Here is a 19,947-nt window from a genome sequence, read left to right as displayed (position 1 = left end):
AAGATTAAGGAAGTACAAAGAGACATGTAACAACTTGCTCACCATCACACCATTAATTTATGACCAAGTCAGGATTATAATTAGAGTTGTTACTCAAAAGTAAGCTAAATACTTTTTTCTAAGTTAACTTCAAATCATTCATCAGCACTAATAACATTCCAAACATCTGTTGATTTGTATAAATGATTTTCAGAAATTATTGGAATGATTATTTGTTTTATTTGGACATCACTAGCTAAATGGTATTTCTGAGCCATGATTTGGACATCAGAAATTGCCTCAAATTCTTCCAATAACTTCTCCACTGGATTAATGATCATTAGGTTCCAGTTCCTGGCGCACTGTTGCAGCTGGAAGATAGCTGAGAACACTGCCCACAACTCAGGACTATGTACACACACCTGCATGTCAGCATTTCCCATGGAGACCTGCAGAGCCTACCCTGCAGCCCACTGACAATGCCGCCTTTAACACTGCCGTTACTGGAAATGCCACTAACGCCATCTGCCTCACTGCCTACTTTGCCAAAACGCAGATGATTTAGAACATTGAGCCAATAACTTTGCTGCCTTCGTGCCTCGGCCAACTATCTCGGTCATATCACCGCTACTCTGCAGCCTCCATGGATGAAACCTGTAAGACATTTATGGTTTCAAATAGTAGAAAATTTCTTAAATATAAACAAGATTATTTATCCTCTCTTGGTATCTGCTGAGACCCCAAGATTGATATTTCTACATATTCAGTGTTTCTGTTATCAACTAAATCATGCTAATACTGATGGCTTATTGACCAATAGTCATTGTAAAATCTTCAACAACGAGCTTCAGCTAATTTTTATTTTATTGTATTTTATTAATTGAGTTTAATGCTTAGCTCAGTTACTATTAACCAACCAATATTTTATATCTAATAACCAACTAAAATGTTTCAGTATTTCAATAATTGGTTACATATTGGATTTGCTTATAGCCCATGTCTCCTGGCTTAAATTCTATTTGTTATATCATGTGGCCATCCTGTGAAGAAAACCTAACTGGTCAAGAATTTACTCAGTCTTTCTGTACCTTCAGTTACCTTTCAATACTTTCATTATATTCAGCTTTCAGTTGACACCAGTAAGGACTGATAAAAAGTCATCCTTAAATCAACATGCATTTATTATACACTGACTTTATGCTCAGCAGTGTGCAAGCCATAACTTTCCATGAGCCTCAGGATTCACGATAGACTCTTTATCACCGATAATGAATGAAAATTTCTCATCTGCCTCAAACACTTGTCTCTGGTTTGACTTGGTAAAATAGAAAGAAATGGCAGAGGGAAGGATTAGTCCTTCAACATGCCCTGTTTTCCTATAAAGGTCTTTGCAAATTAAGATGTCTATTTATTTTTCCCCGACAGAAAGAGCCAACAGAAATACCTGACACCAGAAATAAAAAACAAAAATAAGATGACTATTTGCTGTCTTCAAACAGCCCATTTCCTGCTCCAGGGCCACAGTAGACTCTAACACAGAAGATCAGCTCTCCTGCTTAGTCATTTAAACGTCCTCATGGCATGCCAGTCTCCATGAGTATGCCTACCACCAAAACATCGCCCCATTCCATGCCCTCACAGTACTCTTCCTTGGAACTCAAAGCATGAAGAATGTAGTAGGAGGCGACCAAACATCAACAGTTGATTGACAGGAATACGGAGCAGAAAAGTGAAAGAATGGTACCCAGGTTAGCATCTGAGATACAACAGCTGAGCTGATGATGAGAAAGGAACAAGGCACTGGGCTTATTCAACCAATAATTCTTTGATTTTAAGGAGTTTTGATCATATTTGCTTTTGAAGATATAAAGAAAAGCCCATGCACATGGAACTTTTATGAGGCGAGGAGAGCAAGCATTTTTACAAATGTACCCTTATGCTATGAAGAGGACAAAATGAAAGCACCCTTAAGAATCAAAATACAGCCTGGAACAACTGGAACTCGTACATACTGCTGTGGGAGGGCAAAATGGTAAAGCACTTCAGAAAATTCTTTGGCGTTATGCAGAATAGTATATCATATGCTACACATGAACCAGAAGTTCCACTTCCAAGCATATACTCAAGGGAACTGAGTACATATCTCTACCAAAAGTTTTTTTACAAGAATAATTATAGCAGCTTTGTTGGTAATGAGCCCAAACTAAAAATTATCCAAATTCCCATCTACTATAGATTGGCTAAATAAAATATTCAAACAAAGTAATATACAACAATGAAAAGAATAGATGACAACTGCATGCAACAGTAGGATGAATCTCATAAACAAAATGTTGAGTGAAAGAAGCCAGACACAAAGAGCATTTATGCATCGTATAATTCCATTTACATAAAGTACAAAAATGGGCAAAACTAATCTATGTTGTTAGAAAGCAGGATAATGGCTACTTTGGAGGGGTGGTGAGAAAAGCTACCAGAAGGCAGCATGAAGAGCGCTTCTGAAGTGCTGGTGTACTTCCGTTTCTTAATCCGAGTACTGTTTAGATGTGCTCAGTTTATAAAATTCATGAAATTGAACACTTAAGCTGTGCATACTTTTCCACGTTCATATTTGTGGCAAAATGAAAAAACTGACTGCAATTCTTCTTCAATACCTGCATCCCAGACCTTTCACATCTAAGTCTTTGTGTTCTCCCACCCTGATGCTGAGCTTGGCCACATGAATTGCTTTGGCAAATGAGACTTATTAAACACGATTTCAGCAGTGGCTTGAAAAATGTTTGAATGTTCCTGCTTCTGCTCTTGTTTCTGTGCAATTTCCAGGAAAACATACCCAGGCTAGTCTGCTGGAGGATGAAACAGAGCACAGCCACGTTGCCCCATTCATCAGTGCCACGGCCATGCTAGATGAGCCAATAGCCATCTGATTCCCAGTTATACTTGAGTGAATCAACATAGGACCAGAGAACAGTCCAAACAAGCCCAGCTAGGAGTCAAATAAATGCTCATTTCAAGACACTGAGCTTTGGATAGGCTGTTAAACAGCATATTGTGTAATAAATAATTATTCACTTCAATTCAAAGTTTAAATATGCAGGTAGTACAAAACAATCCCATAAATTTGGGCTCAAAATATTCTCCTAACCTATCTATTTTGAGCATGGCCACACCCTAGGAAAAAGAGAACTTGCCTGAGATCCCATAGGACCAGGATCCCAAAAGTATAACAGGACATCCAAGTAAAATCAAAGTCTAAGACAGCCAGAAACAACTGGTAAACCAACCTGAAGGCGTTCTCTAAGACACTTAAAAATTCTGTCCTGTTTTTCCCAGAAGATGCAAAAGTGAATGGTTCCTTCTACCACCTCTCATTTTTTAAAATGCCCTCATAATTCACCCTGCTCTATATAAGAAAATCTTTCACAATATTCAATATGTTATAAATATTAAAATATATACATATCAAGCAAATTAGTTTTTGTTTCTATTTTGATCATACTTCATCATGGAGATTAAAAAAAAAAAGAGCCTTGTAGACCCTCTTGGCAGCTTTTAGACCCACCATTGAACATCAATGGGTTTAAACATTCAGCTGGTCTTCTAGCATATAGCTGAGTAATAGCCATGTTACCTGGATTAACCTGAGCTTTTGCAGAACTCAAGACAGGCAGCAGCAGGAACAGCACCAAGAGCATTCTGGGAATCAGGATCATCTCAGAAGATGGTGTTGGAACTGGAGTCTGCCGCCAACCAATAAAGCAAGAAAACAGAAAGAAAAGGAGAGGAAATGAGTGAGGCAGATACTGCCAACATGAATGAATACAATTCTCACAGCTAATTTTGTGTTTCTGTAGTGTTTACTTCTATACATGGGACTTTGAATCACAGACTTTGGAAATTGAATGGCACATCCAATAATCACCTAATATAATAATTTTCAAACTCTATTAGATTGCACACTCATAAAATTTACATTAGCAAAAGTATAGTGAGGTAACAAAATAAGGTAAATACTTACTCAGCCAGGCACAGCGGCTCACACCTGTAATCCCAGGACTTTGGAAAGCTGAGGTAGGTGGATCACCTGAGGTCTGGAATTCAAGACCAGCCTGGCCAACATGGTGAAACCCCATCTCTACTAAAAATACAAAAAATTAGCCAGGTGCGATGGTGGACGCCTGTAATCTCAGCTACTTGGGAGGCTAAAACAGGAGAATCCCTTCAACCCAGGGCGGGGTAGGGGGCAGAGGTTGTGGTGAGCCAAGATTGCGCCATTGCACTCCAGCTTGGGCAACAAGAGCAAAACTCCATCTCAAAAAAAAAAAAAAAAAGATAAATACCCAGATGGTGAATAATGGTAAAGTAAAACTTATATTTATCATGTAAACTGATGTTTTCATAATCTTAATATTGATTCCAATATTCAACCAAGAAAAACATTTGATACTTTTAATGTTTGCCTTGCAAAATATTTAAGTTCAATATTTATCCTGATTATCTCTGGAGTGATGCCTGGGATTTTGTATTTTCAGGTTTCCCCACAGTGATTCATATGATGATAGATTCAATTTGGAGACATCAGCATGAACTCATGTTTAGCTTAATAAGGATACAAATAGTTACATATGGAAATATTTATAGATATGTGTATATGCCTGGGTCAGTATACACACATATGTTCCATCCTCTGAGAGAGACTAGAAGCAATGACATCCCTGTAGCAATGAGCAAACCTAGTGCTCAGATCTTGATTTCTGATAACCATTCTTCAGTAAAAGGAGCCAGGAAAAAATGTCTGATTCTAAGACTGGAGCAGAATATATACAAGATGGATTTGGAGTGCCTTTTAGTGCCAGATTGAAAAAATGTACGCATAAAAAGATAATAGGAGTATGTCAAAGGGACACGGTAGCCAATTTAATGAGTTCCCCTTCCCCAAAAAAGTAGTATCGAATTATATACCAAAGAGTAAACTAAATATCCATGAGTCCATGCTGCTATAAATTAATGATTAAATAAACAAATGGGAGAATAGGCATATTTCCCATTCAAAAGAATTCCAAATAATTTATGTAGATAATCTGCTCTTAAGGAAATGAAACATTACTATCTCCCTTCCCCAGCTCCTTAAGAGTAAGTTACACGTAGTTACTTTGTCTCAAGGATTGCAGCATGAAAATGGAGAAAGAAAAAAAGTCACTTTTCAGTGGAGAAATCTGACAAACACTTCCTCAAGACAGGTGATCAAGGTTAACATCAACATTGATAAGTCATGTTGATAGTATGTGTCCTTGATATGATGTGATGAAAATGACACCTCTGTGGTCTTCCTCCCAAAAACCTATTACCTCAGTCTACTTATGAAAAAATCACCAGACATATCTTAATTGAGGGCCATTCTATAAAGATCCTGATGAGTAATTCTCAAAACTGTCAAAGTCATTAAAAACAAGAAAGTCTGAGAAACTATCACAGCTAAGGGAGCCTAAGAAGACATGATGACTAAGTACAATGTTATATGCTGGCAAAGGACATTTAGGGAAACTGAGGAAATCAAAGTAAAGTATGGACTTTAGTTAATAATAACATATCCATATCAGTTCATTCATTTTGACAAACATACTATGTTAATATAAGATGATAATAATAGACTAAACTGGGTGTGGGATATACATAGATTCCCTGCACCTATCTTCTCAATAATTATGTAAATATAAAACTGTTCTAGAAGGCTGGGTGCAGTGGTTCATGCCTGCAATCCCAACACTTTGGGAGACCGAGGTGGGCAGATCACCTGAGGTCAGGAGTTCAAGACCAGCCTGGTCATCATGGTAAAACACCATCTCTGTTAAAAATACAAAAATTAGCCGGGCATGGTGGTGGGTGCCTGTAATCCCAGGTACTCAGGAGGCTGAGGCATAAGAATCACTTGAACCCGGGAAGTGGAGAAAGAAGTGAGCTGAGATTGTACCACTGCTCTTCAGCCTAGGCAATAGCGCAAGATTCAGCCCCACAAAAAAAAAAAAAAAAAAAAAATGCTGTTCTAGAATACAAAGTTGATTTTTTTTAAAATTCCCTCTGAGGAGGCTGGGCGTGGTGGCTCACGCCTGTAATCCAAGTACTTCGGAGGCCAAGGCAGGCGGATCACCTGAAGTTGGGAGTTCAAGATCAGCCTGACCAACATGGTGAAACCCTATCTTTAAAAAAAAAAAAAAAATTCCCTCTGGATAACACTAAGAAGCAAGCAAGCATTGGATCCACTATTAGAAAGAGTATGTAACACAAAATAATAAAGGGAGAAGAAATTCCCTTAAGCTGAAGTGATTAGGGAAGGCTTCATGGCGAAATATATGTCTGACAAGGTTCTTGAAGGATGCACAAGACTTTAATTGGCAATAACAGGGATGAAATAAATAGGAGGATGACATGAGTAAGGCACTTTTTTTTTTCCAGAAAACAGAAGCTTTCTTAGACAATTTCTAAGCAGTATAATCCTGACACACCCAGAGTGGTTAAAAAAAAAAAAAAGAGGCAATATAGTCAGATGGTTTTGTCTGAAGGGGATGGATCCAAAGCAAATAAAACACAGAAAATTTAAATGGTCCCATAGTGGGGGGCTGAGGGGTGCATGACCACAACTACAAAGGATGACGGGCATAGTTTCATGGTATTGATTTGGATAAGATAAACACATGTCTCAGTGTTCCTAGTCACTTCCAGCAGCAGGAATACTATTTCCACAAATGAGTCCCTAAATAAACACACCCAGAGAAAGAAACACACAGGTGAATCCTGGAGACATTGGTCTTGACTATAGTCAAGCACTAACTCCTGACCATAATCCAGGATGTCCTTCCACAGAGACCTGAGCCCTTTGTAAGCAGCCGTTCAGTAAGTGCTGAGGCCCAGGACTGCCCTGGCTCACCACCCTCTCCTAGCCGTCCTTTGCATAAGAGTCCTAGGATTGTCTCTCTCCTGTGGCACCTCTCTCATGGGTAACTGGCCATAACTTCTTCCCCGCCATAACTTTCCCTAATAATTCCTTCTACAAAGAATGTCTCCCACACTTCTTTTCCTTTCTTTCCTTCACCAAAACACAGGCTTAATTTAACTCTATTGGATCCTTCACAACATTGTTGTAAAATTATCCACTTAATCATTAACTTCAAAATGGCTTATTCTTATATTGCCAAAGCATTACTTTATATCGTGTACAAAGTAGGTGCTCAAAAATGGTTTTTAACTGAGCTAAGCCAAACTACTAAGTGTTCAAAAAATGTTGACTAATTTTCTTTTTGAAACTGTTGCTGGGCTTCAAGCTGTGAATCTCCAAATGTGGTAATTATTTTTCTGTTTTGCTTAAAATTAGATGCATGCCAGCTAACAAACAGAGCACTGTAAAGCACCTAGAAGTATTATACCTATACCATGTAGATCTACTGTGTATCAGAGATGATCTCATACAATATTCACAGTAACTCTATGAGGTTTGTTTTCAACAATAAAAAAGCTAAGGAGAAAGAGGTTAAAGCTCATCGTGTTGCACAGCTGACAGGCGACCAAACTCACATGTGAACCTAAGGTTTGTGTTACTTCAAAATCCACATGCGTTTTTGTTATTGTCGTTCCTCTTTTTTGTTTTTGCCCATTATCACACTGTGTCATCCTTTGGTCTGGGCTCCACCTACCTCACCAAAGCTGCCCTCCTCATCCTTTCCACCTCAGTCACACTGGGGCTTCTCTTCTTTCCTCTTCCATTTTCTTTTGCCTAAGGACCTCTGCCAAGAAGTCTCTCTCCTCTCTTTGCCTAGTTCAAATCTCCATTAAATGGTCACTTTCTCAGTGAAATATTCTCTGATCCCCTGGATTGTTACATGCTCTAAAATCATAATTTTTTATATAGAAATGATCATAGTTTCTCATTATATATTCATTGCTGTAATTGTTTAATTTGTATCCCCCCCAACACACACAAGCTCCATGTTTATTTTATTCATATTGTAGTCTCAACGCTACCAGAATGCCTGATAAGTATTTGTAGAATGAATTAATGATTGTCTTGAGCCTACAACTGGTCATTCTAAATGCCATACCCTAAAAGGAAGTATCTCTAAAGGTTATGGTAAGCAGAATCACCCTTTTCTGCACTTTGAATGAGTCTTTCCAAGGGTTCAATATTTAAACAATGTGACATGTGAAGAGAACCCAAAAGCATACAGGGAAGAGGAATTAGAAAAGCCCTTCTCTACCTACTTCTTTAGTGAGTAGTACAAATCCCTTTGACAGTTCATTAAAGCCTTAAGGAATAAAACGCAAAATGCAAATACCACTGCTCAAGTCATTGGCCTTCATTCATTCATTTAGCAACTATTTTGTAAATATCTATTAGATGCTATTATAGGTTATAAGCACATCAGTAAAAAAGGCAAAGAAGGTTCCTGCCAACATGGAACTTATAGTACAGAAGCAAACTAGTAAATGAAGAAGAATTTTAAAGAAATATATGTACAGGGAAGAAAATGAAGTAGAGTAATACAATAGAAAGGGAGTGAGAGCTATTCTAGGTAAGGTGGCCAGCAAAGACCTCTCTGAGTATGCAATTGCTATAGAAATACATAAGCAGAACATTGAAGAGAATGAACAACCCAGAAAAGACTCATGAATAAATGGAAATGTACTACATGAGGAAGGGGCCATTTCAACTTAGTAGTTTCAGATGCTTTAGTAGCCTTTTCAAAAGCAAATAAAGGTATATCTACACCTCACAAAAATGAAGAGCCCAAATGTCACAATGGAACCATAAGAATATTTCAAGGAAAATCTTAAACAATTTGCTATGAGCTAGAGATAAGGAAGGTCTGCACAAATAAGATACGAAAAGCAAAATCCAGGAATAAAAAGAATAATAAATGTTTCCATCAAAATTCAAAACCTCTTTGAGACCAAAAGACAACATAAACATAACATGTAAACAACTGTCTAAGATAAATATTTGAAATTGTTTAATGAAATAACTTCTAGTATAATCTCTGTAAATCATTTTTTAAAAGCCATTAGAAAAATGGGCCAAGTAAATAAAAAGCATTTAACACAGGAGACAATATAATTCTGTAAACATGTAAAAGTATTCACTCTCACTAGCTGTTACAAAGACAAACATTAAAGCAGCGTTGAATGCCAGTTTTACGTGGCATTGGCAAATTTTTTAAGTGTGACAATATAAAATTTGGTAATAATATGGGGAAATGCATACTCTCATTCTCTGCTGTTGGATATATAAATTAGAAGATAATTTTAATAAAAATGCATATACTATGATTTATATATCCCACTGATTATTAGAAAGACTTGCATGTGTACACAATAAGGCATACCCAACAAAAAAGTGCTTTGTAATATATTTTTTAATAACAAAAACTTAGAAAAATGTCTACCATTAGGATAATGTTATTAACTACAGTATATTCCTACTGGAAAATGCTAAGCAATAGTAACAATGAATGAGTTAGAGTTACTCACAGTTACAAAGTTTGAGGTCTATGACATGTTTTCAGGTGAACAAGAAGGTTGTGACATTTATGTAAAGCACATTATATATTTTTATGGATAGATACACACACACTCATGTTCATTTACATATATAAAAGATCTGGAAGATGAAACACCATGCTGACAGCAGCGGTTCCCTCAGAGATGGAGTTAGGAGACGGACTGCAGCATTGTCAGAGGAGACTGTGAATGCTGAACAAAGAGAGACTTGAGCCTTATTTGTAATGTTTTGATTTTCAACAAGGAAAATGTGTTCCTTGCTAATGTCATTTATACTAGCTTTTCTGACAAAACAAAACAAAGCATTTCTCCTGGAAGCAGGCTATCAGAATCTCAAGGATGCTTTCTGTGCATTTCCCAGAGTTGGAGGTATGGGGGGAACACGTCCTTATACTTCAAGAATCACTTGTTGTATTGAGAGGTATTATTGGTTGGCATATCTTGCACATGAATAGAGACGAAGAAGAAAACAGTTGAGAATTACTGCCTGTTTCTATTTTAGAATTCCTGTACTTTGTTAGTTACTTACAGATGCATTATATCATCGAGCCTCACCACAATCCTGTGGAGAGAAATTATCATCTCCTTTTGACAAAGTAGAAAAGTACAACACTAAGCCACTTCACCCACAGTTGAGGCTGTTTCACCTGGTCTGGATGCTGCTTCCCGTTCATTGTGCTGAATTAGAGTTTGCTTCTTTACCTATCTTTTTCTCAAGCCAGACCATGAGTCATTTAAGGTCAAGGACCTTGCATATCTCTATATCGAAATGAGATTAATTTTGACTTGCCTGGGTCACTAAGTTAGAAGACCACAGAGTTAGAACTGGATCCCAGTTCCCCTGACTCCAAGGTCAGTGTCTCTAGGCCCACAGCCCAATATTTGCCAAAGAACATCAAGGAACATGTGGCTCAGAGAGAATATGTCCTTTGTAGCAAAGAACCCACTTCCCTCTTCACAGTCAAAATCCTCTTCCCTGGCCAAGGTGGATGGACATTCCAAATTGATTTCAAAGGAAGTCATGGTCCAAGACCTCCCAGATCTGACAAAAGACCACCAGCTCTCCATCTCAGGACTTGCCCCCACTGGGATCTGGAAAAGCCACCAGGAAGCCAGGAAGCAAAATGGAAGATCAGGTAGACAGGAGCATGGCAGTCACAACTAGAAATCAGCAGCTCTCCAGTAAAGAAAAAAGCAAGAGTCTGAGAGGCCAAACGTCTCACAAATGATCTCTCTCTGTACTTGGGTGAGCTTCCAAAAGCCTTTTTGTGAAACACGGTCAGGGCCAAATCATAGTGAAAGGGCAAGTTCCCTGCACATTCTACCTGACACAGCTCCAGTCACGTAGGGTTCTCACAGGCAGGATTTGCTCCTACCTATGAGAACTTCAGTGAATATGTGGCTCGTGGGTGAGCCAAGGAATATGTGGTCATCCTAGGTCAGCTCTTGGTTGTACACATGACACCACATTTCTCTTTTCCAACTGTCTTAGCAATCAGATCATTTCCCAAAACAAGCGTCACACCGGTGCTCAAATAGGATGGTGTGGGGACACAGCTACGAACCTTGGGAGAGGAGTGCTGAAATGATTTTTGAGCTGCCAAGCGAGCAAGGGTGAGGAAGGAGTGAAGTCTCCCCCTCGCCTGGCTTATACTCCTGGTGATCGCAGAGCAAGGCCCAGCACTCTGTATGATGGAAATAGCAGCCCTTCAGTGGTTCAGAACATAAGCCCTACTGCAATGTCTGTTTCTTACTTTAGATCTAAATATACATGATACATTATGTATGTATATACATATATGTATATATAAATACATATTTGAATGATATGGATATGGAGAGAAACACCTTTGAAATGTAGCTATAATAGTGAACTACGTTTCTTTAGAAAAATACCTCCATCATTTCCACTCCAGTGATGATAAGGAGAGTAAGCAGAGAAGGCAACTCCTGGACCTTTTGCTCTAGCATTAGCGAAAAAACATCTCTTTTCTCTGAAGTAGAACTAGGGGTATATCCCACTTTAAGAAATGCTTAAACTTACCGAACTCATAAATCATGAAATGTTTATCTACACTACAGAATAGTTCTTCACAAAAGGATTCAATGCCGGGTAACTTTGAATAACAAATCCCACACAGTACATTTAAAATAGCACTCAGTATACAAAAATGTTCCAACTGCTTACCAGACTCATAAATCACAGGGTGAGCAGCCATTACAAAATAATTTTTCCCTTTACAAAAGAATACAGTGCTGGGTTCCTTTGAATAGCAAATCTTTTCAGTATATTCAAAATTGATTCAACATACCAAGATTCAGTTTATACCCAACTTTTCAGGAATATAGCTGGTGTACAAGGCAAGACACGTCTGATTTGGTATATGGTCATTCTCTCCATAGAGTCCATTTTTCCAGATCCAAAAGCTAGGGACAATCTGAGGTGGCCTCAACTTTGCTGAAGAATGAAAATTCAGATTTCCTACAGGGATCTTGACACTGAGCCTGTGATCTGGAATGGAGAGGAAGTGCTGGCCCTCCTGGAAAATCATCTGTGGACTGCAGCCCAGGTCAGGCCAGGCCCCTCCACCTAAGCTCAAATACGCCTCCCCTGCAAGAAAGGTGGGGCCTTGAAAAGGCTGGAGTGTGAAGGGGAAAAGATAAATGGAGTGAGGTTGAGTTGGGGCAGGCAAACACAATGTGTGTGTGTGTGTGTGTGTGTGTGTGTGTGTGTGTGTGTGTGTGTGTGTGTGTGGCACTTGCATTTCTGTGTGTTGAAGATTAAGGTTTGGTGTGGAGAAGAACACCCCCATGATCTAGGGCTATGTACTTTAATTCAGGGGCCATCAGGGCATTTAAATCTTGTTTTTCCTATCTGCTGAGTCATTTTCATTTCAGATTAAACAAATATGAAGAGCAATTTTGGAGTATTTCATATTAAGCAAACAAAAATGCAGAAATGAGCTTGGTTTTGGCAAGAGATGGGCCCCCAAACACATACAGAAACAAACAGCAGAGCTGTCCCAGACATCCTCATCTCATGTTCTGTTTCGATTCCTGAGGATTTGCTGAAGTTTTCCTGACTCCCAGTTTTCCTCTGAGAGTCCCAACCTCGTGATTCTCAAAATGCAACCCCTCGGTGTGAAGCCAAAGGCCCCAAATGACCCCATCCGTAAGTATCTGGGAACACAGGATGTGCCTCAGGTGACCTGAGGTGACCCACACTGGATGAAACAGCAAGCTCCACTTCTGCCTTTGTTGGAAGAGCCCTTTGCTCCCCTCCACCTCAGTCATTTCGTTGTAAAATGAGATGCTAGAGTTTGTAAAAGAGGTGAGAGGGGAAAGTGCTAGATGGCTATCTCATTTTCTCACTCCCTTTCTAGAAAGAGAAGAGGATGTTGAGCCACATCACTATTATAGAAAACACCCCTCTTCCAGGGGCAGAATGGGGTCACAGAGCATTGACTGTGTAACATTCACCTAGTTTCCTGTCTGTACTACACACATTAGAAACATCAAATCTAATGTCTTCATTCGATTACTGGGAGGAAGAAGAAGAAGAGAAAATGCAAACTGAAAGCAGAGTATTTTCCAAATACCAAACAATGTATTAGAAGTGTTATAATCCAGTATCCTTCGGGCTGCTAAGACCTTAGACAAGTTATTCAACCTTGCTGAGCTCTAGCAATCTCTGCCTTTTTTTTTTTTCAGATGGAGTCACGATCTGTCTCCAGGTTGGAGTGCAATGGCATGATCTTGGCTCATTGCAACCTCCGCCTTGGGGTTCAAGCAATTCTCCTGCCTCAGCCTCCCAAGTAGCTGGGACTACAGGTGTATATCACCATGCCCAGCTAATTTTTGTATTTTTAGTGGAGATGGGGTTTCACCATGTTGGCCAAGATGGTCTTGATCTCTTGACCTCGTGATCTGCCCGCCTCAGCCTCCCAAAATGCTGGGATTACAGGTGTGAGCCACTGCGCCCGGCCATCTCTGGTTTTTCATTTGGATCTTTTACTCTCACCTCTGACTCGCTGGAAACTTTTCTGCACGTGAGTGTCTTTCCCAACCAGCTTCTCTCATTTTCCTTCTTACCGCACCCTCTGTCCAAGGCTCTGCAGCCCTCGGAAGCATGTGACGGTAAGCGGACGGCCATCTGTCCACGTTACAGGGCATGAGAGGATCAGCCTAAGGAACTGTGGTCAGAGGGTTTTGGAAGCAACCAAAGAAACATACCAGCCCTCAAATCATAGAACCATACGGTGAAAACTTGAAGGGACCTGACATCTCATCTTTCCCAATTCTCTCCAACTGGAGGTGAGAAAAATAAGGTAGCCCAAAAAGCAGAGTGACCTCCCCAGGGGAGCAGCTGCTCACAGGCAAGGCCAGGCCCCTGGTCGTCCAGTCTGGCACTCACTGTCTTATCACGCTACCCCTAATGGCCCAACTTCCTGTTTTTCCTTCCTAAAACTCAGCCACCCATACCTTCTTTAGGCCCTGTCTGTTTCTGACAACTGGTTTCTTTAAACCAGATTGAAGTTACTTGCTTCCACCCTCTGAGCTCCTGCACCCCATGTTCTGCCTCCTACCTCCCTTGCTGTTCCTTATGAGTCACCTTCTCTGAGACCAGACTTGCTGAGTTTGAGACCTGCCTCCACCTCTCACCAGCAGCATGCACCTGGGCACACACTTGAACCTTGGCTCCTCTGTCTTCTCACCTGTAAAAATGGGAGTGATAGGCCAGGCACAGCGGCTCGTGCCTGTAATTCCAGCACTTTGGGAGGCCGAGGTGGGCAGATCATGAGGTCAGGAGTTCAAGGCCAGCCTGACTAATACACTGAAACCCCATCTCTACTAAAAATATGAAAATTAGCTGGGCGTGGTGGCACGTGCCTGTAGTCCCAGCTACTCGGGAGGCTGAGGCAGGAGAATCACTTGAACCCAGGAGGCAGAGGTGCAGTGAACCAAGATCGTGCCACTGCACTCCAGCCTGGGTGACAGAGCAAGACTTCATCTCAAAAAAAAAAAAAAAATAGGAGTAATATTGGCACCTGCCCATAGGAATACTGTAAGGATGAAATGAGTTAACACATAAGAAGTGCCTAGAACAGTGTCCGTCTCATAAATATTACCATTTATTTGTATTTCTCTTTTATTTCCACTGTGTCTGGCCATCATGTTCTCAATAAATTTACAAGTTAGGGGCAAAAAGCATGCCACCCCTAGCCATACCCTGATTTTTGTATCCCTTAACACCTACATAGTAAGTACTCAAAGAACATCTGTAGGTTGGTTGGCAGGTATTTAAATGATAATAAAATAGGCAAGAACAACAATACAAACTTCTTGCCTTTGACCAGGACATTTTGCTTGGTGCCTCCTGTGAGTGATGCTGCCTCTGGAGAAAGTGCCTGGGGCTTCAGCAGTCATGAAAGACCCAAGTGCTTTCCTAGGAACCAGCAGAGCAGAAATCAGCCTGGGCTGAGAACTGAGGGGTGGCCACTTCTGTGGGCCAGTGATGTGATTGCCCTGCTTGATCAATACTGCAAGTGAGAGTGCTCCTACCCCAGGAACCTTTCGGTTCAGCCACTCAAAGCCACAAGGCTCAGGACCTTGTTTCGTTTGTGCCATTTCCACCAGGACCATCCCACTCTTGCGGTTATGGCTGTGCTGCCTTGGAAGAACGCATGGCTCTGAAGGGCTGCCTACTTTTAGTGCCAGCCCAGCCAACATGGCATCATTGAGACATCAACCAATCCTGTCTCACCTAGCTATGAGAAACGCTCCTGAACCCGGAAGAGATCATGTGTGATGCCAATAGACCCTCCTTCCTGATCCCTGCAGGAGACCCTCCTTGGAGAGAAGCTTGGGCTCAACTTCCCAGACACCAGGCAGGGTCTGCCCTTGGCAGAGCAACCTTAGTGCCTTTCTCTTAACATACTCAAGACTCAGGAGATCAAGGCTTACCCTGGCGTTTTTGCCGCAAAGAAACAGGAAACCTCTCACCATCCCTGAAACCATCAGAGACAAAAAGGATTTCTCTTCCCAGGCCTTGGCAGCCATATCCTGTAGTGATAACTTCAGAAATGTTACGGGTCAGGCACTTCTAAAACAGCCAGGTACTAGTTAGCCTCTGGGTTGGGGATACTTTTCTATCAATGTAGAAAGTATGAGACAGTTAGAAGTAGAAAATGATATCACTATTAAAATTAAATGGAATAGTGCATATAAAAAACTTATAGTACAATTCCTGGGATATAGTAAGTGCTTATAAATATCACTCTTTGAATAGTGGTATGAATAGAATGGTATATAGGAAGAAAAAGGTCAGCAGTCAAGGTGGCAACCATATGCTAAGCATCTATTGTGAGCCCAGGACAGCTTGAATCACCTGGGGGCAACACAACGACAACAGAAGTCAGTCTTGTTTCTTACCAGGAGGAGGTTTACATGACTAGTGCATGTGAGCATTCGGAAAAACCAACAAGACAGTGAGCGAGCAGCTTCATGCCAGGGCATGGCTGCAGGGTTGGTGCAAGAGGTTAGGAGATGTACAAGTGGACCTGGGTGGATAACAGACTTTAGGAAAGACCATGAAGAAAAAAACAGAAAACAAGCAATCGTGAAAAATTGCAGTCTCAACATCCAGGCTGATGAAAGAGCCAAAGGCTCGGGAAGACCTTCAATTTTGAGAGGGACAAAGAAAGACAGAGTTGAATTCAGAACAGACCAGCTTGTTCTTCATCCTCACCAATCCCTGACAGCTGTAGACCCTCACAGGGACTTAGAAGGTCTTCTAAAGCTCAGTTGCCTTAGCAAAAACAAGCAGGATGAAGACACAGCAGTGGCTCTAAACTTAATCTACCCCCGTTTTTCTGATGTTAGGGATGATAGAACAAAGCAGGAGATTGGCCCAGGGACATACAGACTAAGAGTGAGGCTCTCTAGCCTTATACCAAGGAGGCATGTGGCCCTGGAGTTCCTGCCTGAGTCCCAGAGCCTGAAAGCCTCATTCAGCAGTTGGGTTAGCACCAAGTGTCTACGATTCCTTTCCTGGTCCCTACCCCTTCCTCCAAACAAGTCACTCCCTCAGCACTTGCAGTTTCTGCAATCCTTGCCAAAATAATAATGTCATTGATCAAAAGAAGTTCAGCTTCTAACCCTTTCCATTTCATGCTTCCTTCACATTGCTGGCTGGACATTCTCTTCTGTGTTACTACTTGGTTCAGCCTCTGAACCAAGCAGTGCAGAAAATATGTTTAAGGCGATTAAACATCTACAGGCTCCATCTCCATTCAGGAAGGTTCCCCTTGAGTCACCAGCATCTGGTACCTACTCCTGATAAGAGCCCCCATCTCCATCCTGCCAGGCCCGCTCCTCTCCACTTCCTAGCCCAGTTCAATAATACCACATTGCCAGGGCCAAATGTGACACCAAGGGCTTGCCCCATGCTCACCTCAGAGGCTTCTCGATCTCATTCTCAGAATGCCCTTGCTTGGGTCTAACCTCCCAACAACCCTCTTGCAGAATACTCACATTTACCAGCCCCTTTGCACAAGAGCTTACAGTTTTTGAGTTGCCCCTTTTCACCAGGTAAATGTATGCTTTCCTTTTCTATCGGGAAAGGAATCCCAGACACTTGGTGCTAACCCAACTGCTGAATGAGGCTTTCAGGCTCTGGGATTCAGGCAGGAACTCCTGCGCCATATTCTTACTAGGTATAGGGCTAGAGAGCCTTCATTCTTAATCTGTATGTCCCGGGGCCAATCTTCAGCCTTGTTCTTCCAACCCTAACGTCAGAAAATAAAAGGAGGTAGATTAAGTTTAAAGCCATTGTTGTGTCTTCATCTTGCTTGTTTTTGCTAAAGCAACTGAGCCTTAGAAGGTCTTCTAAGTCCCTGTGAGGGTTTACAGCTCTCAGGGATTGGTGAGAATGAAGAACAAGCTGCTGGTCTGTTCTGAATTCTTGCTTTGAGCTCCTATCTGACTTGCTTATCCACCTGTGGGCTCAGATGATGCTTTGAGGATATAAATATATATGAATGCAGAATTTGTCAGTGGCAATATCTTTATGCATATCTGTCTCCCTGGCTAGGCTTACGGAAAGGATCTTGTCATAATCTGCTTTCCATTCTCGTGCAGAGCACAGAGTCGGGTGATAATGAGTGAATGTGCTGGGTGGATGAGTGCATGGCTGGAGGGCTCTGCAGTGTCCCAGAATGGCTGCTGACCTGTCCATCTCACTGCCAGGAGTTGAAAAGATGTCATACACGTTAAGCTCTTCTTTTCACCATGGCACTTCTTCTAGACCATAATAATCTGTCTCTTCTCTTGCATGATCCACTGCACCTATTCCCCAAAACTTAGCAGACAATGATGTAATGACTTAAATTGCTCCTTAATTGTGTTAGTGTGTATGTGTGAAAATTTTGTCTCCTCCTCAAGACTGTAAGTCCCTGAAGGGCAAGAACATTTTGCACGTCTCAGGGCTTACGGGAGTACTGATAAACACTTATGGAGCACTTACTATGTATCAAGCAGTGTGCTAAGATTTACATGGATTTGCCTCATTTGGTTTGGGGACTCAGAAGGATCTTAAACAACTGAGGATAACAGAAGCAGAAACCTAGCCAGATGATAGTAAGCTGGCCTCTGAGCCTGAGTTCTAGTCCCAGCTCTGCCACTCATCACCCCAGGGCCTGAGCAGCCGTCCTATACCCAGAATGGGTTCAGCTCCCTTTTCATTCAAACAAGGAGACTGGGATGAGTGAAAATGGAGGAGCTCCAAGGCCCCTTTCAGCCCTGGCATTGTAAATTCTACCAGTCATGGTTCTAAACACCTGGGCGGGCACAACACAACAGGACAGAGATGCCCTGATCCAGAAGGAATGTTGCTCCTTCTCCAGCCCAGGCACATACTGTATTACAGTAATGAGAGCTTTGGCTGCTTTAAATATCCCAAAACAAAAACAACGGGCAGCCCAAGTTCATCATCCCCGTCCAGACCACAGAGGAGCACACCGCCAGGCCGAGACCAGAGCGAGATGGTGAGAGAAGCCCACACAGTCGCTTTCAGGGATCCACTGGCTCATGGCTGGAATGAAAATCACCAATGGCAGGGGCCGTTAAGAGGCAGTCAGAGAGACAGCCCGCAAGTTCACGCTGGGACAAAGAGGCCCCGGTTCTATTCAGATGGGAGATCTGGAATCCTGGATCCACCAGAGGTGAGCTGCTGCCAAGCCTGAGGCTACAGGAACCATGGCCTCGCACCTCTGAGAGAGCTAGGAGAGTCCAGCCAAAGGTCCCCACAGAAATGAGGCTACAGTCTCCCTCTGGGTCCTGGGAGGCATCTTCAAAGCAGAACAGCAAACATTAATCAGAAGGGCCAGAGTGGGTAAGTATGCAGAAAGCACTGGAGCTGAGTCCTTTTCCTCTCAATGCTTCCCCGGAAAGCAAAAGGGAAAATCTTCAGGGGATTCTAACAGGCCCTCCACAGAGAACCCCTAGAAGCAAGAACTATGCTGTTGACCTCAACACAGAGTGTCCTTAGTAAACCCCCATTATGTAAAATGGCCCAGGACTATTCAGAAGCCTTATCAGTTAGTGCTATAGACTGGCTGTCTGCTCCCCTCAAATTCCTATATTGAAATTCTAACTCCCAATGTGACCATATTAGGAAGTAGAGCCTTTGAGAAGTGATTAGGTCATGAGGGTGGAGCCCTCTTTCAGTGTCCTTTTCAAAGAGACCCCGCAGTCAGGTGCAGTGGCTCATGCCTGTAATCCCAGCACTTTGGGAGGCCGGGACAGGTGGATCACGAGGTCAGGAGTTCGCGACCAGCCCAACCAACGTGGTGAAACCTTGTCTCTACTAAATATACAAAATAGCTGGGTGGGGTGGCAGGGGCCTATAATCCCAGCTACTCAGGAGGCTAAGGCAGGAAAATCACTTGAACCTGGGAGGTGGAGGTTGCAGTGAGCTGAGATCATGCCACTGCATTCCAGCCTGGGTGATGCAGCAAGACTCTGTGTCAGAAAAAAATAAAAGAGACCCCGTACAAGTGGCTGGCAAGATGGCCGAAAAGGAATAGCTCTGGTCTGCAGTTCCCATAGAGGTCAAGGCACAACGTGGGTGATTTCTGCATTTCCACTGAGGTACCTGGCTCATCTCATCAGTACTGGTTAGACAGTGGGTGCAGCCCAGGGAGGACAAGCTGAAGCAAGATGGGGCATTGCCTCACCCAGGAAGTGCAAGGGATCGGGAACTCCCTCCCCTAACCAAGGGAAGCCATGAGGGACTGTGCTGTGAGGAATGGTGCATTCAGCCCAGATACTATGCTTTTCCCACAGTCTTCAAAACCCACAGACCAGGAGATTCCCTCAGGTGCCTACACCACCAGGGCCCTGGGTTTCAAGCACAAAACT

At 42.0% G+C, this 19,947-nt stretch overlaps 1 protein-coding gene across 2 annotated transcripts in view; it reads right to left on the bottom strand.

Moving 5' to 3' along the window:
* Positions 1–19,947, bottom strand: part of DDR2 (discoidin domain receptor tyrosine kinase 2) — a 151,547-nt gene that overhangs the window by 51,585 nt on the left and 80,015 nt on the right. For both annotated transcript variants that reach the window (XM_037733652.1, XM_017515127.2), the window contains one exon: positions 3,611–3,719. In XM_037733652.1, the coding sequence (XP_037589580.1) occupies positions 3,611–3,719 (109 nt within the window). The remainder of the gene's footprint in view (positions 1–3,610; positions 3,720–19,947) is intronic.

Source organism: Cebus imitator, unplaced genomic scaffold (genome assembly GCF_001604975.1).
Source record: "Cebus imitator isolate Cc_AM_T3 unplaced genomic scaffold, Cebus_imitator-1.0 Scaffold541, whole genome shotgun sequence".
NCBI classification, from domain to species: domain Eukaryota; kingdom Metazoa; phylum Chordata; class Mammalia; order Primates; family Cebidae; genus Cebus; species Cebus imitator.
This window is presented reverse-complemented; position numbering and strand designations above follow the sequence as displayed.